Genomic DNA, 25927 nt, shown 5'->3' with positions numbered 1-25927 from the left:
GGAAAAAAGAGGAAAAAATAAAACGTGCACACGTCCCCCCCCCCCCCGAGGAGCATGGTGAAATAAAAAGCCCAGGGTCCCAGCATTTCCCATGGCAGGCAGAAGGAGAGTGCCAAGCCCACTGTTGGCACATGCGGCATGTGCACCGCCCACCCTGCCATGCCCCTCGCCAAAGGGCACTGCAGTGACGCACATCCCGCACAAAACGTTACAAGGCTGTGTGGATCCAACATGTTGAGGCTGCTCCATCCCACTTTTGCCAGCCCTGCGCGCATTCCAAAGTGGATCCTTTGCCAGCACTATCTCCGTGCTACAAGGCCTAACTCCCCCCCCCCTTTTAGAAGCACCCAGGACAGACCGAGTGCATTAATTGGAAACACAGGGTGTTGCAATCGCACATGGATGACTCTGCTTTCAGGAACAAATGTATTCATTCTTTGTGCTGGAAGCAGTTCCCCAAATGGAAGGGGGCACATTTTTGCTGAATTAGCTCATCCTCCCTCCCAACGTGAAGGCAGCAAACAGCACCACAGGGACCTCGCAGCCCAGGCTCCGGACACTGCAGCTGCGCCCAGGCAGACGTGCTGCTTGCGTCAGAGAGAAGGCCACACAGAGGTGGTAGTGGCTGCTTCAGAGATCCCTGCCTTTCACAGCCAGCGGCTGTTTGGAAGAGCTGGGGAAGAGATTTTGCCATGACTTAATTTGAGCCCGAAGGTCAACATCACATTTACAAAGTCAATAAGGAAGAGCAGAATAAAATAATAACAATGGGCAACATCCAACATTAGTCATATGCAGAGTCGAGCCTGATATCCATTGACTTCATTGGCACTACTCTAAGAATCCATTGGGTTCTACCCCATAAACAGCAGCTCCTTGGAACACGAGGGGCTCCTTTTCAAGCTTCAATCCAATTAAAGAGATTTTTAATCAAGCAATCATAGGGATGCTTGGGGAGCAGGGGCGGGAGAGTGCTAGAGTCTTGTCTAGTCAAGTTGCATGGAATCAATTCCTGTTACCTCAGAGGATGTGGACAGGCTGCTTGGATGAGTGAAACCAACCACCTGTCTTCTTAATACTTGCCCATCCTGGCTTATTAAAGCGAGCTGGGCAGGGCTGCGCAATGGGCTCCCCGGGGGGGGGGGGGTTGAATGCTTCCCTCTGTGAGGGAGCCTTCCCAGATCCACTGAAAGAGGCATTTATTAAACTGATTCTTAAAAATACATCTTTGGACCCAGCCAATGTGGCCAACTGTCACCCAATCACAAATCTTCCATTCTTGGGCAAGGTGATTGAGCGGGTGGTTGCTGAACAACTCCAGGTACACCTGGAGGATGTGGACCATTTGGATCCCTTCCAATCAGGATTCAGGCGGCCTCACCATTGGACTGAAACTGCCTTGGTCACACTGGTCAATGATCTCCGGTGGGCTAGGGACAAAGGTGAAAGTTGTTTCCTAGTTCTGCTGGATCTCTTAGCGGCCTTTGATACCATCAACCATGACATCCTTCTAGAGGATGATGTCATCTAGAGGAGCTGGGGACACTGTTATAAAGAATAATTTTTTATTATTATTTGTATCCCACCCTCCCTGGGCTACAATGGTTCCGCTCCTTCCTCCTGGGCCATGTCCAGAAAGTGGTGTTGGGGGATGAGTGTTCAGACCCCTGGGCTATCACTTGTGGGGTGCCTCAGGGTTCCGTCCTCTCCCCCATGCTTTTTAACATCTATATGAAGCCGCTGGGAGAGATTATCAGGGGGGTTGGGCTGGGTGTTCATCAGTATGTTCATCTACTCCTCTTTTAAATCAGAATCAGTGAAGGCGGTGAAGGTCCTGTGTGAGTGTCTGGAGGCAGTTGGAGGATGGATGGCAGCTAATGGATTGAGGTTGAATCCTGACAAGACAGAAGTACTGTTTTGGGGGGACAGTGTGTGTAGGACTCTCTGGTCCTGAATGGGGCAACCATGCCCCTGAAGGACCAGGTGTGCAGAATGGGAGTCATTTTGGACTCACAGCTGTCCATGGAGGCACAGTTCAATTCTGTGTCTACCAGCTCCATCTAGTACGCAAGCTGTAAGTACCTGCCCACAGACTGTCTCACAAGAGTGGTGCATGCTCTGGTTATCTCCTGCTTGGACTACTGTAACGTGCTCTACATGGGGCTACCTTTGAAGGTGACCCGGAAACTACAACTAATCCAGAATGCGGCAGCTAGACTGGTGACTGGGAGCAGCTGCCGAGGCCACATAACACCGATCTTGAAAGACCTACATTGGCTACCAGTATGCTTCCGAGCACAATTGGTGCTGACATTTAAAGCCCTAAATGGCCTTGGCCCAGTATACCTGAAGGAGCATCTCCACCCGCATAGTTCAGCCCGGACACTGAGGTCCAGCTCCAAGGGCCTTCTGGCGGTTCCCTCATTGTGAGAAATGAGGTTACAAGGAACCAGGCAGAGGGCTTTCTTGGTAGTGGTGCCCACCCTGTGGAACACCCTCCCATCAGATGTCAAGGGAATAAACAACTATCTGACTTTTAGAAGACATCTGAAGGCAGCCCTGTTCAGGGAAGTTTTTAATGTCTGATGTTTTGTTGTATTTTTAATATTTTGTTGGAAGTCACCCAGAGTGGCTGGGGAAACCCAGCCAGATGAGTGGGGAATAAATAATAAATTTATTTTTATTTTTATTATTAGACTCGTAGGCCGCGCTGGGAACTGCCAACACATCGCCTGCAAAAACTCTTTATGCTGCTGCTGTATACACAAGCATTGTGAGCTACAGGGAAGAAGGCCATGGTTCAATGCAGAAGCACTGACTTTGCATGCAGAAGGTCCCAGATTCAACCCCCAGTGTATTCAGAGAAATTACTCCTGTCTTAAACCATGGAGAGGTGCTGCTGGGGAGAGCATATAACAGCGAGCTCAACAGACCAATGGGCAGATTTGGTGCAAGGCAGCTTCTTACGTTCCTGTGAAATGTCCAGCAGTGCCTCTTGGGAACACAGAAAGCTCCCTTAAATTGAACCAGGCTCTCGGTCTCCGTACAGGGGAAGTGTTGAGATGCTGCTGGACAGCACACCTGCCATCCCTGATCATCCGACATGCTGACCGGGGTGGATGGGAACTGGAGGGCCTTACTTTCCCCATCCCTGATGCAGGAAGTAGACACAGCCTTAATCGACAGCACAGTTAGCACGGGGGTTGATCCTGTCCTCGTGTGTGGCTGCTTTCCAGATGACTATTCCACAGAAATTGCCTTTCTTCCAAGCTATGAATGATCTCAGTCATCTCCCAAGTTCAGGCAAGTTCCAGTTCTGCCATTAACCACCTGCTCTGTGTTTATGGTCCAGGAACTAATTTTAAAAACAAAAAAACAAACAAACATCTATTTGTGAAACTATTCCAATCCAAGCAGACGGGAATCTATTGTTCAAATTAAGATTTCGAGGCACATGGCTGGTGTAAACGCTGAACTGAGGTGGAAAAGTAGGCTAAAAGCGCTGCCTAGGGCTGTAACTTTCTCAGGTGCAGTGACCTCAGCACTAACCAGCTACCCTTTACCGCTTGAATATTGAGATTTTAATCAAAGGAAACCTCTAGGCTCAGCTAACATCATGGAATTTCCACTTCTGGCTTTAAACTCATTGGAAAGTTTCAGTTCTCTTCAGTTCTTGAGAGCAATGTCAGAACTCCCCATTCAGGCAAGCTTGTAAATAGCTACTCGCCTACTCTTCTGCGGTGAGTAACCATTGCCACTAAGGTGAACAGCTAGAGAAGAATTTGCAAATTACGTGAGAGCTGCTTCTCTACCCTTGCCCACCCTTTCAAGAGGGAAAAAGGCCATCAGCGTCCTGGGCTGCATCCATACCACACATTTAAAGCAGATGGCTTCCCGCAAAGACCATAGGCGCCGACTCCATGGGGCTTGAGGGGGCCCGAGCCCCCTCAAAAATTCGTTTGGGGGGGCTCCGCCCCCCCAATAATCTCCGGCGCCCCTCCAGCAGAGCGCCATCGCCGCCCCTCCCCCAGCCCAAAATGCACAGGGGGGGCGGGCTGCATGCCTCCTGCCCTCCCTCCCGAGCAAAAGCTCCACCCAATTTCCTTTGGAGCTGATTAATAGGCGCAGCACGCTCTCCCCTATTCGCTCACGAGGAGGCGGCGCCACTTTATTTGCATATTCATGAGCTTATTTATTATTCATGAGCTTTCCCGGGCCCCCCCAATATTTTTTATAAGTCCGCGTCGCTGGCAAAGACTCCTGGGAACTGTAGTTTGTCCAGAGTGCTGGGAATTGCAGCTCTGCAAGGGGGTAACCTAGATTTCCCAGGATTCTTTGGGGAAAGCCATGTGCTTTCTATGTGTGGTGTGCACAATGCCCTACACTGGGATAGAGAGGCCAGTGGGCAACTAATCCATGTAGATCAGTGGTGTCCAAACTTTTTTCAAAGAGGGACAGATTTGATGAAGTAAAGGGCCGTGAGGGCCGGCCAAAGGGTCAACCAAAGTGAGACCAGAAAACTCCTTTAAAAAAAAGAAAGACCCGCCCCTGTTCCTCAGTTTTTGGGGAGTAATTCAATTATGGTACTGATTCACCAACAACTTTTAAAACCAACTCACATTTTTTATAATTACATGAGATGATGAATGACTGGATCAATGACTGAAAATATATGTAGCACTGGAAATGAATATATAGCGTAGGCAGCAGCATCTCGAGCAGTGTGCATGAACAAAGGCAAAGTGCTGAACCAAACATTTGATTTGCTGGCACAGTACGGCCGCATGGTGTGTGCAGGATTCCAACTATGCGTGGGCAAGACCTCGTGCAAAGTCAGCTTGTACCGTGAGATCTCATGAGAAAAGCCCTTCCAGTCCTGGAGCTGTCGTGCAGGACAGGCACGGAGAGATTAAAGGCTTTTTGCCTGCTGCATCCCCTTGGGGTTACCCTGTGCAAAAAGAGGTTTCAAGCTCTCAGCCTTGCTTCCTGGGCTAGATCCACTCGAGGTGCCAGCTCTGTGACTGGTAGGGGCGTTCTCCTCCTCTCTGGCCACCTTATAGACGGCAGGCTGGCCAGACATGGGTGGCTCCAAGGGTAGCACCCTTTTCACATACACACATTACCGTTCGACCTGAACCCCCACGTAAGATGCAGGCTGACTGTGAATGCATCCATCACGTGAACTGCAAAGCCAGGAGGAAGCCTGGGCCACAATGCAGGCTGTGACTTTCTCTTTAAATCTTGTATCTTTCGTCACCCTTCCACATTTGGGGAAATTAAGTAGTAACAGTCTTATCTGCCCACAGTGCTGCATTTTGCATGTGTGCCGAAGCTAGTAGTATTTCCAGATAATGTATTTTATTCTTCTACATGAAGCTGGGAAGAAGCATGGGGACTATCAGATTTCCATTTTTTAAGCAACCATTTCAAATACATCTGGCAGAAAGGTAACAACTGGTTCAGGGATTTGAAACCCTTCAGGTTCAACATAATGGGCCTCATCCCTGACAAAATGCCATAGTGAACTGCTATGAGTGACTAGATATAGAGAAAATACTTCGTTTGCATCAGGGACAAAACAAAACAAAACACCTTATGTATCAATGCACTAAGAAGCAAAGAGAATTTGGCTTCTACCTGCTTCAGTGAAAGGCTTCATCTAATGCAGCTCAACTGACTTGTAGTCAAATTTAGATAGCTTAACCCATAGGTAGGCAAACTAAGGCCCAGGGGCCAGATCCGGCCCAATCCCCTTCTAAATCCAGCCCACAGACGGTCCAGGAGTCAGCGTGTTTTTACATGAGTAGAATGTGTCCTTTTATTTAAAAATGCATCTCTGGGTTTTTTGTGGGGCATAGGAATTTATTCTACCCCTATATATATATATATATATATATATATATATATATAGTCCAGCCCACCACAAGTTCTAAGGGACAGTAGACCAGCTCCCTGCTGAAAAAGTTTGCTGACCCCTGTACTGTACTCTTGTACCCAATTAATCTGGTCATAAGCCCCAGGGGGCTTACTTCTGAATAGCACTGCACTGAATGGGATGTACCAAAAGGAACTCACTGAGTCTTTAGACTTCAAGTTATCCCATCTCCTAGATGAAAGTTGAGAAGCGTTTCTGTGACATCAGAGCAGCAAAGCCAATAATAACACATAGCACTGCAGCTTCCATGTAGATCAGCAGTTCTGGCAGATGACCCTCAGATCATGAATTATAAAGGGCATTTGTCTAGATACATTTTTTTTAAAAGCACATACCCGGATCACTGCTCTGTCAGCAGATCTTGAAAGGCTGCATGATTGGTCTGAAGTTCCAGTATCTATGTGCAGGCTTGCAATGGAATAATAAGGGACAGGTAATCCAATTAGCTCTTAAGAATCTTGCTAACATTAAACCAGGGATTCAAACAAGGGTTGCAGCTGTTGAGATGTATGAGTGGTTGCTACAGAAGCTGACTCCTGCCCCCCTTCCTCCAAATCAAGGTGGCCTCCTCTTGCCATTACAGGGCATGTTTTGAGAGATATCCTTACCCTTCACCCCTCAGATTGCTTGGAAGTGTACAGCAAATGAAACTTGGTGAAACAAACAAATGTTAATCTCGGATACTGTTGGTTATACTGCATGTGATAAAATTGGAGAGGGGAAGAGATACCTTTTAAGATGGACAGTGGCACCCCGAAAAATCCATCACCTTCCCCAGTAACTCTTCGGACCATTGGGCTGGTCCTGCTCTCAAACCCAATTTCCCAGGGCTGGCTCACCCATACAGGAACACTGCTTCATTTCTTTACACTTGACGGCAGCTGAATGTGTGAACGTATTCCATTGAAAAGGACTGCTCACATTCACATGTCAAAAGAAGCTGCTAGTTTACCATGAATAAGCACTACATTGGTACATGCAGCCTGATCACACATCCCCTGGTGCGGACAGGAGGAAAATGCAGTGAAGTCAAAATTAAGCTTGGTTTGCTGTGCCACCCAAACCCAGGATCCTGGGCCAATACAATGGGGGAGACATGAATGCTCTGTTGGTGGCATCATAGCCATTGTGCTCTATTCACTGCAGTCATCAGGGAATGAAAACCAGCCCTAAGCATCCTTTGATTGGGTCACAAGGATACCCTGTGTGCATGCACACACACACATTTATTTTATAATGGAAAAGGCACTTCAAATTCTTATAGCAAAATGTTTCAGATTTCACCTGCATGAAGGCAGAAGTTGAAAAGCTTTGCTATAAGAATTCTAAATCTTTCTTTCTTTCTTTCTTTCTTTCTTTCTTTCTTTCTTTCTTTCTTTGGGGGGGGTGTTTAATCACTAACACTGTCAGAGCTTGTAGGGCAGCGGCTGAAGAAGGAACAAAAAGGGTTTTCTTGTGTGAGTTTCTTGTGGCTGATTAGCTGCTTTCTCTGTGCAAAGGTCAGAGGGGGCAGGGCTTCTGTTGAGGTAGGGGATTAGCTGTGGGAGGAGCTTGTCAGAGCTTGTAGGGCAGCGGCGCGCGCCTAGCGGCGCGCGCAGTTTGATCCATCTTTTAGATTTAGGGGAGCTAGTCTCAAACGTTTGTTGGGGGAGATATAGGTTTATTTGGGGGGATTTATTTGTCCTGTCTTCACGCTTTTTATGATGGAGGACCGCTGTAGTCACCCCCAACGACACCTTCTCAAGATGGAGGGTGAGGGAACAGCTGCAGTCGCCTGTGGTTCCTGCGCAATGTTTGCCATCTTGCCAAAGGTTGCAGGCAGCTTTACCTGCAGCAATTGCATGTTGATTGCCCTCTTAAAAGACAAAGTCCAGCAACTGGAGGAACGTGTAGCTACGCTCCAAAGAATTAGAGAGCTGGAGCTCTTCTTGGAAGCAACAGAGCACACCGTCTCCACCAAGGAGGAGACAGGGGACTCCCCTGAGAAGGAGGCTAGTTCACCAACACAGGAGCCAGATATATGGAGAAACGTGACTCAAAGAAGTAGGAGGCCCAGGGTTCACTCTGATTGTTTAGAAATACGCAATCGCTTTGAGGTCCTTTCCCCTAGCATGGAAGACGAAGAGCAGACTCCATTTGAGGATCTCTCCCTCATTACAGTCGATCAGGTATATGAAGACGAGCAGCAAAGGCAGTCTTCAGGGAATGTGCAGGCGACCTTGGAACGGACAGCTCACGGAAGAACCCCGACCAGACCTAAGAGGAGGCGTGTAGTGGTGATAGGGGATTCCCTACTGAGGGGAACAGAAGCAGTGATCTGTGGGCCTGACAAGATGTCTCGGGAAGTGTGCTGTCTCCCCGGGGCTAAGATCCAAGATGTAACTGAACGACTGCAAGGAATCATAAAACCCACTGACAAATACCCCTTCCTCTTGGTTCATGTGGGAACCAATGACACTGCAAGCAATAGCCTCCAGAAGATCAAAAGAGATTACGAGGCTCTGGGCAGGAAATTGATGCAATTAAATGCACAAATTGTCATCTCATCTGTCCTCCCAGTTGAACGACGTGGCCCAGGGAGAGAGGGAAAAATAGTGGAAGTGAACAACTGGCTTCGCAAATGGTGTAAACAGGAACGGTTTGGATTCTTAGATCACGGAATGCAGTTTCTTGAAGATGGACTTCTGGCAAGCGATGGGCTGCACCTCACAATGGTTGGTAGGAATGTTTTTGCAAAAAATCTCAGAAACCTCATCAGGAGGGCTTTAAACTGACTAATGTGGGGGAGGGAGACAGTGCTCCTGAAGGTAGGAGTCTATCAATTGATGAAGATGATCATCCAAATGTCATAGACCGAATGGAGCAAACAGCACGCAGACCTAGTGGTGGGAGGAAAAAATCCTTAAATAAGAGACACGGGGGAATGATTAATGGACTTCAATGTCTGTACACTAATGCGCAAAGTATGGGAAATAAACAAGATGAGCTTGAGCTCTTGGTACAGCAAACTAAATATGACATAATAGGCATCACTGAAACCTGGTGGGATAAGTCCCACGATTGGAATGTAATAATGGAGGGATACAATCTATTTCAGAGAAACAGACCAGACAAGAAAGGAGGAGGAGTGGCGTTATATGTCAGGGATGTGTATACCTGTGAAGAGATCCAAGATTTAGAACCTCAAAGCCAAAGTGAGAGCATTTGGGTCAAAATTAAGGGAGAGAAGAATAACAGTGACCTCATTGTGGGAGTTTACTATAGATCCCCAAGCCAAACGGAGGACATAGATGATGCCTTCCTGGAACAGATGGCCAAGCATGCAAAAGGAAGGGAGATAGTAGTAATGGGGGACTTCAATTACCCGGATATTTGTTGGATGTCAAACTCAGCCAAGAGCATAAGGTCAAACAGATTCCTCACTGGCCTTGCAGACAACTTCATTGTCCAGAAAGTGGGAGAAGCTACAAGAGGAACAGCCATTTTAGATCTGGTCCTAACCAATGTTGATGACCTGGTTAGTGGGGTAGAAGTGGAAGGATCATTAGGCGCGAGTGATCATGCTCTTCTGAAGTTTACTATACAGCGGAAAGGAGCAGCCAAGCATACTAGGACTCAATTTCTCGACTTTAAGAAAGCTGACTTCATAAAACTTAGGGAAGTGCTGGGTGAGATCCCATGGACAGTAATACTAAAAGGAAAGGGAGTTCATGATGGCTGGGAGTTTGTTAAGAGGGAGATAGTAAAAGCACAACTTCAGGCAATACCAATGAGACGGAAACATGGAAGGTGCCTAAAGAAGCCAGGGTGGCTATCTAAAGAACTTTTAACTGAGTTAAGATTAAAAAAGGATGTGTACAAAAAATGGAAAAGGGGGGAAACCACCAAAGAGGAATTCAAACAAATAGCCAGCACGTGTAGACACAAAGTCAGAAAAGCTAAAGCACAGAATGAACTCAGGCTTGCTAGAGAGGTTAAAAGCAACAAAAAAGGCTTTTATGGGTATGTTCGTAGCAAAGGGAAGAACAAAGAAACAGTGGGGTCACTCAGAGGAGAAGATGGTGCAATGCAAACAGGGGACACAGAAAGGGCTGAACTCCTCAATGCCTTCTTTGCCTCAGTCTTCTCCGATAAAGAAAACAATGCCCGACCTGAAGAATTTGGAGCAAATGATTCAGCAGAGGAAACACAGCCCAGAATAACTAAGGAGATAGTACAAGAATACTTGGCTAGTCTAGATGTATTCAAGTCTCCAGGGCCAGATGAACTGCATCCAAGAGTATTAAAAGAACTGGCAGATGTGATTTCAGAACCACTGGCAGTCATCTTTGAGAATTCCTGGAGAACAGGCGAAGTCCCGGCAGACTGGAGGAGGGCAAATGTTGTCCCTATTTTCAAAAAGGGGAAAAGAGAGGACCCAAATAATTACCGCCCAGTCAGTCTGACATCAATACCAGGGAAGATTCTGGAGCAGATCATTAAGCAAACAGGCTGTGAGCACCTGGAAAGGAATGCTGTGATCACCAATAGTCAGCATGGATTTCTGAAAAATAAGTCATGTCAGACTAACCTGATCTCGTTTTTTGACAGAATTACAAGCCTGGTAGATGAAGGGAACGCAGTGGATGTAGCCTACCTTGATTTCAGCAAGGCATTTGACAAGGTGCCCCATGATATTCTTGTAAAGAAGCTGGTAAAATGCGGTCTTGACTATGCTACCACTCAGTGGATTTGTAACTGGCTGACTGACCGAACCCAAAGGGTGCTCATCAATGGTTCCTCTTCATCCTGGAGAAGAGTGACTAGTGGGGTGCCACAGGGTTCTGTCTTGGGCCCGGTCTTATTCAACATCTTTATCAACGACTTGGATGATGGACTCAAGGGCATCCTGATCAAATTTGCAGATGACACCAAACTGGGAGGGGTGGCTAACACCCCAGAGGACAGGAACACACTTCAAAACGACCTTGACAGATTAGAGAACTGGGCCAAAACAAACAAGATGAATTTTAACAGGGAGAAATGTAAAGTATTGCACTTGGGCAAAAAAAATGAGAGGCACAAATACAAGATGGGTGACACCTGGCTTGAGAGCACTACATGTGAAAAGGATCTAGGAGTCTTGGTTGACCACAAACTTGACATGAGCCAACAGTGTGACGCGGCAGCTAAAAAAGCCAATGCAATTCTGGGCTGCATCAATAGGAGTATAGCATCTAGATCAAGGGAAGTAATAGTGCCACTGTATTCTGCTCTGGTCAGACCTCACCTGGAGTACTGTGTCCAGTTCTGGGCACCACAGTTCAAGAAGGACATTGACAAACTGGAACGTGTCCAGAGGAGGGCAACCAAAATGGTCAAAGGCCTGGAAACGATGCCTTATGAGGAACGGCTAAGGGAGCTGGGCATGTTTAGCCTGGAGAAGAGGAGGTTAAGGGGTGATATGATAGCCATGTTCAAATATATAAAAGGATGTCACATAGAGGAGGGAGAAAGGTTTTTTTCTGCTGCTCAAGAGAAGCGGACACGGAGCAATGGATCCAAACTACAAGAAAGAAGATTCCACCTAAACATTAGGAAGAACTTCCTGACAGTAAGTGCTGTTCGACAGTGGAATTTGCTGCCAAGGAGTGTGGTGGAGTCTCCTTCTTTGGAGGTCTTTAAGCAGAGGCTTGACAACCATATGTCAGGAGTGCTCTGATGGTGTTTCCTGCTTGGCAGGGGGTTGGACTCGATGGCCCTTGTGGTCTCTTCCAACTCTATGATTCTATGATTCTATGATTCTATGATTCTATGACTGTTACAACAGTGACTAACTGCATCCTACCAGGATCTGTATCAAACTTGTCTGTTGTGTTGTTTGAAGCTTTCATTAGACACTTTTTATACACTACAGTTTTGAATGTGTTCAAAGAAAGTGTGAACGTACACGCAAGGGCCATTTACGGACCCGCAAGAGGGTGTGGCGTGGCAGAGATGGGCTTCCACACACTACGCCAAAGTGGACAATGACCCAGAACGTAACCCATGTGCAAAATGGGGGGTGCCAGTACCTGTGTGTGTCTGAGCATCTCATGACCTACACAGGGACTGCACCCTTCCTTGTAAGAATTTTGCAACAAGGAGCTGGTCTTAAGAGGTGGGATTCCAAGATATAACCTGCTGTGTTTATAACAGTAATTTTCCACCACCGCCACCACCTCTGGACGATGTCTCTCTAGCCCAAATCTCACACCACCCCCTACATATCTGTAGGTCTGTCAAACATTCTTCATGCTCAGGGTGAATTGTGGGAAATGGTATCACAGTGTGATTTGGAGAGAGGGAGTGCAGTGTTTAAAAAGAAATAGTGAATTCCACAACTAAATTTATGACCTGTATAACTCATGCTGATCACAACATGGTCAGTGTTTTGTTTTGTTTTTAAAGATTTTATTGGGCAGAGCCCAGAGTCTTTTTCAAGCACGTCTTCACAACTGTCAGGGATAAAAACTTGTTGCTTTTTAAAGGGAGGGAGGTGAGATTCCCTGGAAACTTCCTCCTGACAGAGAAACTCCTGGGCCCCAAGGCAATGTTAGCGAAATCCAAGGCTGGTCCCACTGGTAGGCTTGGCCCCCGTTCAAGATAGGAGTGGCCAAACCTATTTGCAGGTTCTAATGGGAGGCCAAAGTGGCTGACTGAAAAGCAAGAGCCCCCACAGGGCAGGAGCTCAGGAGTTTGAAAGTCCAGTGGGGAAAGTAGGCCAAGCAGGCAGCCAGAGAGAAGAGAGGGCCTGTACAGGATGTGGGGTGGGCAGGTGAGGAAAGACCAGGAAAACTGAGTTTGACAAAGGAACTCTCCAAATCTTTACCTGCAGGAAGCATGCCTGCAAAAGTGGCTGACTTACACAAGGAAATGCATCACAGGATAAAGGAAGACACCCATTTGCATTGCTTTGCACAACCGAATTTATATGGTTTGGTGCACATTTGGAAATCATCACTGTAAATTAAGCAGAAATGCAATGCATGCCAAGGGGCGATGGGTAACTTCAAGGCTCCTGCTGGGCCTTTTTATGGTTCCTGATCCTCAAACCAGATGTGGACCAGAAGCCGCCCATCAAAGGCAGAACACCTTCAAGTAGAGGACTGTTCATTGCAGGACACTTGGCCACCTGAATGCCTGCCCCATTCTTCAGTGGAGGACCACGTTCTCTGTGTCCTCCTCCTCCTCCTCTCCTCCACCCCCCAGGCCCTCCTTGCTTTTGCGGCTGTCTGTACACACTCCCTTCCCAGCAACCCCCACTTTTTTTACTGTCTCTGCTGCTTCTTCGCTGCATCTCTTTCCTGCCTCCTCCCCTCAATCCCCTGAGGATCTGAATGATTAACTCTAGGCGCTCTTCTGGGAAATGCAAGGGAGAGATGCTGCTGGCAATGGCCATTTTGGAGCAAGCCCCCTTCCGCTACCACCCAACATCTCATTGGGAACTTACTCATAGCTAAAGGCAAAAATCAAGGAAATCTCTCTGCAGCCTGGCTGAGGCCTAAGGCTGCAATCCAGGGTGGGGAATCCAGCCCCATGAGCTTCAAGCAACACAGCCACTGGTCAGCTGTAGCTCAACAGCATCCGGAGGGCCACAAGTTCCCCTCCCCTGCTATAACCAGTGCTTTTTTCTGGGGTGTATGCAGGGGTACGCATCCCCCTAAATATTTTGTGAATCTAAGCTTAGCTTCATTTAGGGGCACTATTTCAATATGAGTAGGAAAATGAAAGTGCCCCTAAACATTTTTTTTTAGAAAAAAAGCACTGACTATAACCACATGTTCCACTACCTAGGAGTAAGAACCACAGAGCCTGAACAGCTTATGGAGCAACAGACTTCTGTGCTTCAAAGTTGCTCAGTCATCCTAGCTTCTCAAGAATTTATTTCATAAAATTTACAAACTGACAAAAGAAGTTATGATAAAATGGGCTGTCGGTTTTGGATATAATATTGATTATGATAACTGGGTAAAATTATGGAATGAAGGTGTGAGGTTTATGGCGTGTTCTACTTTAAAAGAAAATTTAATGAAAATGATGTACCGGTGGTATATCACTCCGGTTAAACTAGCAAAAATGTAAAGAGTGAGTAACAAAGCTTGTTGGAAGTGTAAATTAAAAGATGGTGAATTTTTTCACATGTGGTAGACATGTGCAAAAAGGAAAAAATTCTGGGACATGATTTATAACGAAATGAAAAAACTTTTTAAATACACCTTCCCAAAGAAACCAGAGGCTTTTTTGCTAGGGATAATAGGGGATGAATTAAGAAAAGAGGATCATAAATTATTTATGCACGCCATGACCGCCGCTAGGATTCTAGTGGCTCAAAAATGGAAAACCCAGGAAATCCCAACTTTAATGGAGTGGCAGAAGAAAATGTTTGAATACATACAATTGGCGTAAATGACCTATAAGATTCGGAACCAAAAAGTAACAAAGTTTGAAGAGGAGTGGAGTAAATTTGTTGAGTACATACAGAATAACTGTAGAAACTTAAAGACTGTAGCAGGGTTAATATAAATCTTGTGACGTGGACAGAGTGTAAATAAGAATCTGTAAGAGAGGATGTTAATTGTGAAAGCTGAAGTAGGGAAGGAAGGAAGTCTGGGCCTGATAATGCGCATGGTAAATAAGAAGATACAAAAATGTTGAATGTAAGAGTATATGTTTTATTTAATTTTGTTTTGGAAAATCAATAAAAAGCATTTTTTAAAAATTTCATAAAATTCATTGACTGCTTAATGGAGAAAAAACCTCAAAGCTGTTTACAAAAAAGTTAAAACTTAATTTTCACTTTAAAAAAATCACAATGATTTAGAGCATACAAAAAAAAGACAAAAACAAATTAAAACTCACATCAACTTCTAAACATCTGGGTAGGCTAGTCTGAACTAGAACGTTTTTACTAGGTGCTGAAAAGAATACAGAGAAGGCGCCTGCTTGACCTCAATAGGCGGGGAGTTCCAAAGTGCAATTGAGTTCTTCTTACAAAGACGAAACGGATATTCTGTGGCACCTGTAATAATGCCAATTCCGCAATCTCATGAGACTATCCCTGTGCAAGGATACAGAATTAGACACCAACCTAACTAGCTAACTTTTCACACTGATTTCAATGGGATCCGACTTACGCTGTATTCAAACCACCACATCTGCCAGCTCCTCAGAAGTGCAGCATTCTGGACCCTGGAAAATGCAACACTGGCTGGCTGTTCAAAGCTACTGCGATTCCTGCATGGAATGAGACTGAACGGGGTTCAGAGGCATCTCCATGGTGTTTCTGTGCAACAAGCAATACCAAAAGAATCCACAGCCCCCACTTGGGGGGGGGGGAATCCCTTTCTCCAGCATTCAGATCCTAGTATTTTGTCACTGGGAAAATGCAATTCTTCTCTCAGCTAGTGGGGCCCTTGCTTGTTGGAAGTCCTGAATGGAATGTGGTTGAGCAAGAGATTAGGCATCTGTGGATGCAAATAAACAAATAGTGACAGCTTCTCCCACCCACCATGCTTGTGTCATTAAAACATGCACCTCTGTGATTATTTTCTCTCCCGTTACACATATTATTCTCCATAATTGCAGGAGCACATCTTGCAACCATCCAAAATCCACCCCCCCACACACACACTTTTTACACCAGCCACCATCTAACCCGGCTTTCCTCCAAACTACTGCTTTCCAGGGTTTTGGACTCCAAATCCCACTAAGCCCAGACAAAACAGGAAGTAGTCAGGGACGATGGGAGCTGTAGTCAAGAGATATCTGGAGCATGCCAGGTTAGTCAAGGCCGATCTAATCCAGCCTCATCCGCTGGCCCTGACCAAAACTGTCCCCATTTTAAGAAATGTCTTGATTTAAATGGAGTGGGAGAGAGAGATCTTACTGGCTATGTGCTCCGCCCCCTGCAGAAACCTCATTCATCCTGCCCTAATCAGTGTGTCTCCCACTGCAAACAAAAGCAGAGTTTATCTCCCCATCCCATGACCCCGAAGAGCACTAGCCCAAGCGTAATGCTGTGGGTAGAATGCTTGTATATAACTTAACTGAAAGGCGCTTTGCATGAGCTGAGCCTGTCTAGAACAGTAATCCTATGCACATTTAGTTGGGAAGAAACCCCACCAGGGCCGTCTTACTCATAGGCACTAGGGGTGTGGTGCACCGGGCTCTCAGGGGCGCCAGACCGAGAGTCCGGGGCCCGAGAGTTGAGTCCGGGGAAGAGCCTGCTCATTGGTCAGAGTGAGTGCCGCAGTGGGCTCTTCTGTTGTGAGTTCGGGGGCGACCGAGCCAGCGAGGCACTGAGGCAGCCGGCTCCGCCCTCCTGTGCGCCGGGGGGGGGGCACCAGGCAGATCTTTGTACCCTGGCGCCGCATATGCTTAAGACAGCCCTGAACCCCACTGAACGAAGTGGAGCTTATTTCCAAGTAAGCATGCATAGAACTGTACTGTAAAGAATTTGCAAGCAGTTGCTGCATGTGTTGGTGGGGCAGGGCCTGGCCTCCCCAGTCCAGTTTGTCTGAGACTGCTGAGTCCAGCAATCCAAGTCTAAGCAGCCAGCTGGAAGCTTTGGGTTGGAATGGGCAGCTGTGAATAAAGAAAAAGAACAGCATGTATTTGGAAGAAATCAGATCTAGGCTGCTACCAAATCCCACTTGCATATCACTGCAGCCTTCACCTACACCTTCTGTTGGCAATTAATAATAATAATAATTTTAAAAGATACAAGGACTAGAAACACTATGCTAAGTTATGGGGGCAGGCAGGTGGGTAAAGAAGCACCGCTGGAGCAAGTGGCTGGTGTGCTAAATGCCGCATTTCACACTCCCATTTCCAGATTCTCCGCCCCCATGCCAGGAGCCAAACTTGGTAAGGCACCAAATTCCCAGCACATGCTGCTGCTGCTGCCCCGTCCCCCAGAGTCTGCAGCTGGCAAAAATCTGCACACCTCCAAAGCCTAAGCTGGCTCCTGAGGCTCCACTGCCTAGGCAAAGCTGCTGTCCTCAGCCCATCTGGCAAAATCATTCCTTCTCTCGCCCCAAGCAGCTCCCCCCCCCCCCCCGGCCAACACATTTGTTTCTGAACTTGTCTAAACTAAGCAGGGAAAGGAATGTCTCTTTGGGGAGTCTGGCAGGAAGTGGTTTGGGTGCTTCTCCCCCCCCCCCCCCGTTTACCCAGGATCCTCTCATTTCCAGCTATTGTGGGCAGAGGAAGCAGCAGCCCCTTCTGAGGATGCACAACTGGAACACTGCAATCCTGGAGGAGTCTCCAAGAGCAGATCCGCTCAGCCACTCAGGGTGAATTAAACCCACCATTGACGAAAATCCATTTGGTCTATTTATAACAACTGCCAAAGACTGCCTAAGTACTCTTGCACAGCTTGGAATATATAGTCTCCTCTTCCTCTCCTTTATATAAGAAAGGAAGGGGGAAAGAAATTCCAGCAGAAGTGGGAAGTGGGAAGTGGGACAGTCTCAACAAGTTGTAAAGTTGGCTTTGGATACATTCAATGTTCAGCTGCAAAAAAGCAGTACATTTCAAGAAACTTGTGCTCCCTCTCTAGGATTTTTATTTTATTTTCAAACATTTCTATACCAGCCAGGGTGGTTCACGATAATATAACATCAAGACCAACAAATGAGGGAGTTTTGGTCTTACAACATCTGGAGAGCACCCCCCACCCCTGCTTCAATGGTGTGTGTCATTTTGTGATTTACTCTTCCCAATTTGCTGACTTGTTATTATCATCATCATCAACAACAACTACTTGCTGGTTCTGACCCCTTTTATTTTATAGCAATGCTGTCTTTCATTATAGGTCCTTCAAATTGGTGGCTTTTATCTTAGTTATTCCATACTTGGTACTGTTTTTAAATATGCTCTACACAACTTGAAAAAAATTATATATTTGTGGTCTACGAAATTATGAAATACATATTACCTATATTAAGCCTTCCCAAAAAAACCCTGAAACCCCATAATCCTATGCAACAGAGGTAGATTTCTGAACACTCAAAGCCACCAGGACTATCCCAGTTCTTCCTCAGTCCAGCCACACTTCCATGTCAACACTGCATGAATTAGTGGCTTGCTGCAGGCTCAGTCAATGCCCCAGTGCAGGTGATGGGTTGGCACAGGAGAAAGGAAGCCTGCTTCCTCCAGGTAGCATCCTCACCTGGCCTACATTCTTGCTTTTGAGTTAATGCAGAGACTACACTGAAGGTGAAAGAAGCTGGCATGCTAACACACTCATATGCACTGCCCAGTCATGTTTTTCCACTGGATCTTGAGCCTCAGCCCTCCAAGAGAAAGAGTTTGGATACATATCTCCCTATTACCCCATATATAGATCAGGATAGGGAACCTGTGGCCCTCCAGATGTTGCTGGACTACAATTTGCCATGGGAGTTGGAGTCCAACAAGCTCTAGAGCATCACAGGCTGCCAATGGCTACAAGCCATGGTGTTTCCTCTCCTCTGTCGCAGGCAGCCCACCTCCAAAGAGTGGTGGTCCTGCTTGCAGGCTTCCTTAGGCACCCAGTTGGCCATTGTGAGAACAGGACACTAGACTGGATGGGCCTTGGGCCTGATCCAACTACATCCTTCTTATGTTTATCACCTGATGTGTGCCTCTTAGAATAGGATTTGTATGTGCGAATACTGAAAACTCACATATAAACCTTGAATTTTAAGGCAAAGAAGAATCATCATCTGAGGTCACAGAGGCCATCCTAATCTGTTGCCAATAAAGTTACAACTCTGCAATTGTTCTACATTGCACAACCCACGCCAATTTCCATATACTTGCCACTTTGCATCTTTCATTCTGCTTCTCTTACTCATAGAGACATGCAAAACAATGGCACCTATCCTCTCATCATGGAAAATCCTCCTCGGCCCCCTCCCACTCAAGAGTGCAGTAGGTCAGCCTTTCTAACCTGGTGCCCTCCAGAGGTTGTTGGACTACAACTCCCACCAGCCCTGACCATTGGCCATGCTGGCTGGTGCCGATGGGAGCTGTAACCCAGCAAGACTGGAGGGCCAGTTTTCTCTGCCTTGCAAGAGTGTAAGGGTGAGAATCAGCACCACCTCTGCACCCGACCTCAGAGGACCCCACAGCGTCCTTCCTGACCGGAAGAGAGGAAACCCAGTGCCTCAACTCATGGCAAGGACACAGGCAGCATCTTCAGAGAGCCAATGATTCTGCTGTGTTTTTGTCTCAAGAGAAAATGAACACTACAGTATAAAAATAGATGCTGCAGAAATAGATGATTTATTCTAGCCCAAGGTTGATTGGAACGAGGAGAGACCAAATCTTTTGCAGAGATGCACTGGGCAACCTCCTCTCTGCGTGGGTATTTCAGAGTCACAGGAAGCTACGGAGATTTCATTTTTCATTAAGGAGCACACAATTTAGGAGTTACAGAGAGCTAGATACTCTTTAAAATCAACCAACCAACCAATCAAACAAACAAACAAACGCAAGAGGAATTCATTTGTGCAACACTTCATTCCACTAACACAGCAAACACAAGCTGAGGAGCTAGTGGGGGTGAACCAACTTGGAAGTGGACTCTGACAATGTTTGCAATGTTTGCATTGATAAAAAATATATAGTTTAAGAGTTCTAAGTTTGGATAGCTAGTGCAGACACTGACCTGGGAAGTGTGGTGAACTTGGGTCTAGGCCACCTCAAGAAGGTTTCTGAGATTTTGACAGAAACACATTATTAAAAAATATAAATAAATAAAAGCATTTAAAAGAGAAATTTGGAGAGTATTCTTATGGTATATGCTCCCAAAACATGTCGGCTCTCCCAACTGTGATGCACATGGCTTTTGGTGTGTCTCTTTTTTCAAAGGTCTATACACTGTAACTTTAAGAGCATGTGCTCGAGTTTACTTTTCCCTCCTCCCTCCTAGCCCTTTTTCCTTAAGTGTCATGTCTTTTTAAATCATGAGCATGAAGGCAGGCACTGTCTTAGCATTGACTTTTGTAAGCTGCTCTGAGAGCCTTTTTAGCTAAAGCACAAGCTATAAAAGCTTTAAATAAATAAATATCCATAAAAATAGGAGTATCATCATATTTACTGTCTAGCTGTTTAAACCGTGCCTACTGCTTAAGTGCACCAGTTTAGCAAGGAAGCATGGAACTGAAGCTCCATGGTGAAGAACAGCCTTGCTGTTGATCATGAGGCTCCTGTATGGATGCCATACCTTATACCATAGCTCAGCAGAAGAGAGCACACTTTGAATGCAGAAGATCCCAGGTTCCATTGCAAACACGGGTGGGAAATACTAATGCCAACACACACACATACTTGGAAATGCTTCAAATGCACTTCACAGCCTTTTCTGAAACCTCTGCCTTGATTTGACTTGGAAGAAGGGACAGGATAGGAAACCAATACTCGGTTGCAAAGAAGGCTGCACCTCTCATGCCACATGGAGATCAGAAAAGGACACAGCAGACAAGAAGGCAAATTGATGCCTGGGGTCCCCTTGCAGATGCCCTGGCAGGAACCAAGCGTGCAGATATGTTCTTGGACATCTCCCACTTAGGAACGAACCCACTGTCCTGCCAGCACTGGGGCCCCTGTCCACTGGCCTGGGAACAGGGAGAGAGAAGTTAATGATGCTTCTTTCAGGACCAGAACTGAGATAATGACGAGAGGAGCTGCCAAGGACAAAGGGGTCCTGACCTCAAGAAAGCCAAAAAACAAAAGCAAAACCTAGAACTGCTTGATGCTACATTGAATAATAAGGGCTGCTCGCTGGGCCCTCTACTGCAGCTTGAAATAAGCAGTGGAGGATTTGGCGAACAGCTTGTCTGGGCGAAGGACACACATCAAGGCATTACCTTCCACTGTGCAAGATGAGGGGTCCATCTAGTTAAATCAATGACCCACCTAGTCAATGACCCACCAAAACAGCAATGTCCTCAAACACAGGTTCTAAGTCTGTCCCAGACCTTCTACCTGAGACCTCCTGTCATTCTATGCTTGAAGCATCACTGGCTGGGCTATCACAACCCGTTCTGGTTAAAGCTTATGCCAGAAAGACAGGCCGGCCTACACCCAAAACTCATCCTTAACAGACATCTATCTTAACTTCTCTTTGAACATTTCCAAGGAAGGAGATTCCACAACTCATTGAATTGCTCTTATATAGTCATGATTTCTCTCTCCTCCTCTTCCCCGCCCACCTGCCCAAATCTCTTTATGTTTACTCTAAATCTGCTTTCACCCATCCAATAATCTAAACCCTTTAACTTCCTATTCTCCTATTTTTCCCCTTTCTTACATTCTTCTTTAAATACTTGAGTTTTGTTTTTGATTTTTTAAACAACAGCAAGTCAACATCTCTCTCCTTAATCTTATCTCTCCAGAACAAGCATATCCGCTGCTTTTGGCTTTTCCTCTTCAGGATACTTGATCTTCCTCATAGCTTTCCTCTTAATCCTTTTCAACTTGTCAACATCATAATTTTACTGAACAAAAGTATTCCAACCATGACTTACCAACGCAGCACACAGCGATAACATCACCCCTCTTCTTATTAGGCAAAACACTTGGTATGAGGTCAGGTACATGCTATGCAGATGTTGGATCAGTTCATATTGTTATATCTAACTAGCAGTTCATTTTTCATGTCTGCAAAAACTGATGTTCTCCCCGCTGCCCCCAGCACTCCTGACTAGTTGTTAGGGCAGTTCACAGATGAAATATTTGCATTTTGATCAAGTACTGATCCAGCCTCAAAGCAATAAATCCCTGTTTAAAAGGCCTGCAGCACTGCCCTCCCCCCGCTGGTGTTGCACTCCAGCTCCCATCAGCCCCAGATCAAGGATGATTGAAGTTGGAGTGCAGCAGCATCTGAGGGTCAAAGGTTCCCCATCCCTGACTCCATTGCTGAATTGCCCATATCATGTTCTCATGTTCAGCAAAAAGTACCCCCTTGGAGCTAGAAGGACATGATTTAAGCAGGAGCAGTGTACACTGTAGTTAATTGTTGGAGCTTGTCTTCACTTACCCCACCCCACTGCCCTGCTCACAGCTGTGAAGAATATTTCTATGTTATAAATGGTCTGTGTCAACATTAAGAAAAAGAGGAAGGTAGAGAATAATATATATGTGGATGGCCCCTGGATCAAGTGGCTTTTCTTCTTTAAGTTCTCAGAGTTCTTAACCGAGCTCAAGGTTGTCCTCTGAACTAGCCAGATGCTCAACTGAGAATCAATCACAGTCAGTCAATCCGGGGGGGGGGGGGGCACAAGTTTTTAGAGCTGTCGTTATAACATTAAGAACAACATTAAAAACTCTTAGGTCCAGTGTGCTTACAGTTTCTGGCAACTAGACATTCTGTTTTGGTGACTGTAACATTGGTTTAGGAGCCATGTGGCACTTAGCTTATGTATCTGAGTTTCTAACACTGTGTATTGTAGAGATGAAGAATCTGTGGCCCTGATGCAGCTGAACTACATCAACCCAGACCACTGACCATGTGGGCTGGCGCCAATGGAAGCTGAAGTCTAACAACATTTTGAGGGCTAAAGGTTCCCCAGCCCTGTGTCTATTTTGCATGATTTCTGTTTTAAATATTTCTGTTGTTTTCTGATATCTTTATTGTACATTGTGCAGAAGGTGATCACAATAATAATAATAATTCAAAGTACGATCAGCAAAAGGCAGACACATCTGCTGGTTTTGGACTGAAGCAGAAAGAAAAGCAATCTAAATTATTCCTTTTCATAAAATCTGGCTCAAGGTGTGCTCTGCAAAGCAGAAAAAACGTCCTTCAGGAATCATAAATTTCACAGTTCTCTCTTGCATTATAAATGGCAATCAATTTAGATCAAATTTTAAACTTTAATCAAAGCTTTGGTTTATTGGTTAAACCCAATCACTTTTCTGAAGCTTGAAGACTGAAACTACAAACTGATTACAACCACCCTCCTTGCCTGGACCGTGAAAACTTTGTTCTAAAATCAATCAATTAACAATTCTGTGCCAAGGAAAAGCTGGATTCTCGACAAGCAGAAATTATGCAAAACTTTGCTTTTCTCTAATGCAGCACAATGAATTCATTCCATTTTTAAAAGAAATTGTTTTACAGAACTTATTCTAGCACAGCTAATCACAAGGAGGGTTTTGGGGGGAAACCATGACTGTTTAAAGTGGTACAAAAGGGTTTTAATTGCATAGTGAAGGTGGGGCCTAGGACCTGGAAGACCAGGGCTCAAGTCCTCACCCCACCCAGCCAGGGCATGGAGCTCCCTGGGTGGGCTAGTCACTCTCTATCAGACTTACTTACTTACTTACTTACTTACTTACTTACTTACTTACTTATTTTACTGTCCTCAATCCAAGGATCACAGGACAGCTTACAATATAAAAGCACAAAAATAATACTATAACAAAACCAAAACCAAAAACCAAAAACCCCAACAGTTTTAAAGGCCATATATTGTTTAATTAGCCAAAGGCCTGGGAGAAGGATGGTTTTGCCTGGTGCCGAAAGATATGTAACGAAGGCACTCGCTGAACCTCCCTGGGCACAGCATTCCACAGGTGGGGATCCACTGCAGAAAACGCCCATTCTATTGTTGCCCCCTTCTTGTGGGGGAAGCACACAAAGAAGAGGCTAGTCACAGGATCTGCGTTCATATAGGGAAAGGCAGGCCTTGAGGTACTGAAGTCCTGAGCCATTCAAGGCTTTATAGGTCAATACCAGCACTTTGAATTGGGCCCAGAAACCAACTAGAAGCCAGTGCAGTTGGGTCAGGATTGGTGTAGTATGCTCAAACCATCTTACCCCAGTGAGCAACCTAGCCACCAAATTCTCCACCAGCTGAAATTTCCAAATCATTTTCAGAGGCAGTCCCACATAATCTATCTCACAGGGTTGTTGTACAGATAAAATGGAGTGAGAGGAGAGACTATGTCTGCCACCTTCAGGTCCTTGGAGGGAAAAATGTGGTAGGAATGCAATACAGTGGTACCTTGGTTCTTAAACTTAAGCCGTTCTGGAAGTCTGTTCCAAAACCAAAGCGTTCCAAAACCAAAGTGCACTTTCCCATAGAAAGTAATTAAAAACGGATTAATCCATTCCAGACTTTTAAAAACAACCCCCAAAACAGCAATTTAACATGAATTTTACTATCTAACAAGATCATTGATCCATAAAATGAAAGCAATAATCAATGTTCTGTACTATAACATAAATAAGATAGTATTGTAGATAATAAAAATAATAATAATAAAAATTCGTACCTGCACTGATGATTGTCATTGTTTGGATGGGGAGCTTTTATCCATTTCCGCAGTCACTCAATCAATCAATCAATCAATCACAAAAGAAAAAACAAGCCACAGTCACAAAAATGAAAAAGCCCCACAAACAAAAACACAAAAAATAGCAAAACCAAAAGCACCAAATATCACCTCAGAACACTGCAGTCAGAAATGGAAGGCTTTAATTACGATGGTGGGAGGGACTTAAATTTGCCACGCAAGGGTAAAACGGGATGAAAAAAGCCTTAATTACTATGTGGGGCATTCAAATGAGCTGTGCAGCAGTGAAAATGGAAGCTCAGGAGCATGTTTGGCTTCCGAGGCAAAGTTCGAACACCTACTTCCGGGTTTGCAGCATTGTTGTTTGGGAACTAAGCTGTTCGAAAACTGAAGTACCACTGTAATAGGCAACGACAAAATAACTTATCTACTTCTGCCTCCAAGGAAGCAGAAAACAACTCCTTGTACCTTCCGGTATCTGAAGAATGCTGTCACATCACAAGTCTCCCCTTCTTCAACTATTCATCGCAGAACTTGTTCTCCATCTTCCTGCCCTCTCCTGCATCTAGAACCAAATCCTGCACTTGCAGAAACTGCAGCTGACACCCTACCTGTGGTACTTAGGCAGCACTGGTCTTCAACTGATGGGTCAGAGCCCACTACTAAAGGGATGGGCAGAACCTATGGCTCTCCAGGTGCTATTGGACTACAGTTACCATCAGCCCTAGCTAGCATGGCCAATGGCAAGGAGTGATGGGAGTTGTAGTCCCAACAACACCCAAAGAGCCACCATTTCCTCATCCCTACACTGATGGGTCGCAGCCTGATCTAAGGTGGGTCACAACAAAAAACTACCACTATACAAATATATGGTAAAAATAAATGGGTCCCCAAATGTACGGGACGTGGGTGGCGCTGTGGGTTAAACCACAGAGCCCAGGACTTGCCAATCAGAAGGTCGGTGGTTCGAATCCCCGCGACGGGGTGAGCTCCCGTTGCTCGGTCCCTGCTCCTGCCAACCTAGCAGTTTGAAAGCACGTCAAAGTGCACGTAGATAAATAGGTACCACTCCAGCGGGAAGGTAAACAGCGTTTCCGTGCGCTGCTCTGGTTCGCCAGAAGCGGCTTAGTCCTGCTGGCCACATGACCCGGAAGCTGTACGCCGGCTCCCTCGGCCAATAAAGCGAGATGAGCGCTGCAACCCCAGAGTCGGGAACGACTGGACCTAACGGTCAGGGGTCCCTTTACCTTTAAATGTACATTGGGGTTAAAAGGTGGGTCCCGGTCTGAAAATGTTGAAGTCTATGACTATACACAGTGAGTCAACCAGCAGCGATCTCACATGTAATTGCTAGATCAGAGCTTTCCAAACTTTTCATGTTGGTGACACACTTTTTAGACATGCATCATTTCGCAACACAGTAATTCAGTTTTACTAGCAAACTGGAGGTTAAACTAACCCCTTTCCAGCCCTGGGAGGAGCATGGGGAGCATTCGCTCGACACACCTACACACTGTCGCGACACACAGTTTGGAAAGCTCTGTGCTAGATGCGATAAAGAAATCTTTAAGTATCCTATCCCTGGAGATAACCAAAGGCTCTCTTGCTCTCTACACATGTGCCAGTACAGCTAGAAGGCACAAAAGAGAGAACCTGTGGCATGGGAGCTGGCATTCAGAAAAA

General features: G+C 45.8%; 1 protein-coding gene across 6 annotated transcripts in view; it reads right to left on the bottom strand.

Annotated features, from left to right (window-relative positions):
* The window catches only part of HDAC7 (histone deacetylase 7), a 202747-nt gene that overhangs the window by 89648 nt on the left and 87172 nt on the right, over positions 1-25927 (bottom strand). Inside the window, exon 1 of one of the 6 annotated variants that reach the window (XM_053369536.1) lies at positions 24224-24257. The exons of the other annotated variants lie outside the window; for them this stretch is intronic. Coding sequence (XP_053225511.1) covers positions 24224-24242 — 19 coding nt within the window. The 5' untranslated portion in view covers positions 24243-24257. Of the gene's footprint in view, positions 1-24223; positions 24258-25927 lie in introns of those variants that run through there. 6 annotated transcript variants of the gene reach the window in all.

Source organism: Podarcis raffonei, chromosome 2 (assembly GCF_027172205.1).
Source record: "Podarcis raffonei isolate rPodRaf1 chromosome 2, rPodRaf1.pri, whole genome shotgun sequence".
Lineage (NCBI taxonomy): Eukaryota > Metazoa > Chordata > Lepidosauria > Squamata > Lacertidae > Podarcis > Podarcis raffonei.
The sequence above is the reverse complement of the archived record's forward strand: the minus strand, read 5'-3'. Positions and strand labels throughout refer to the sequence as shown.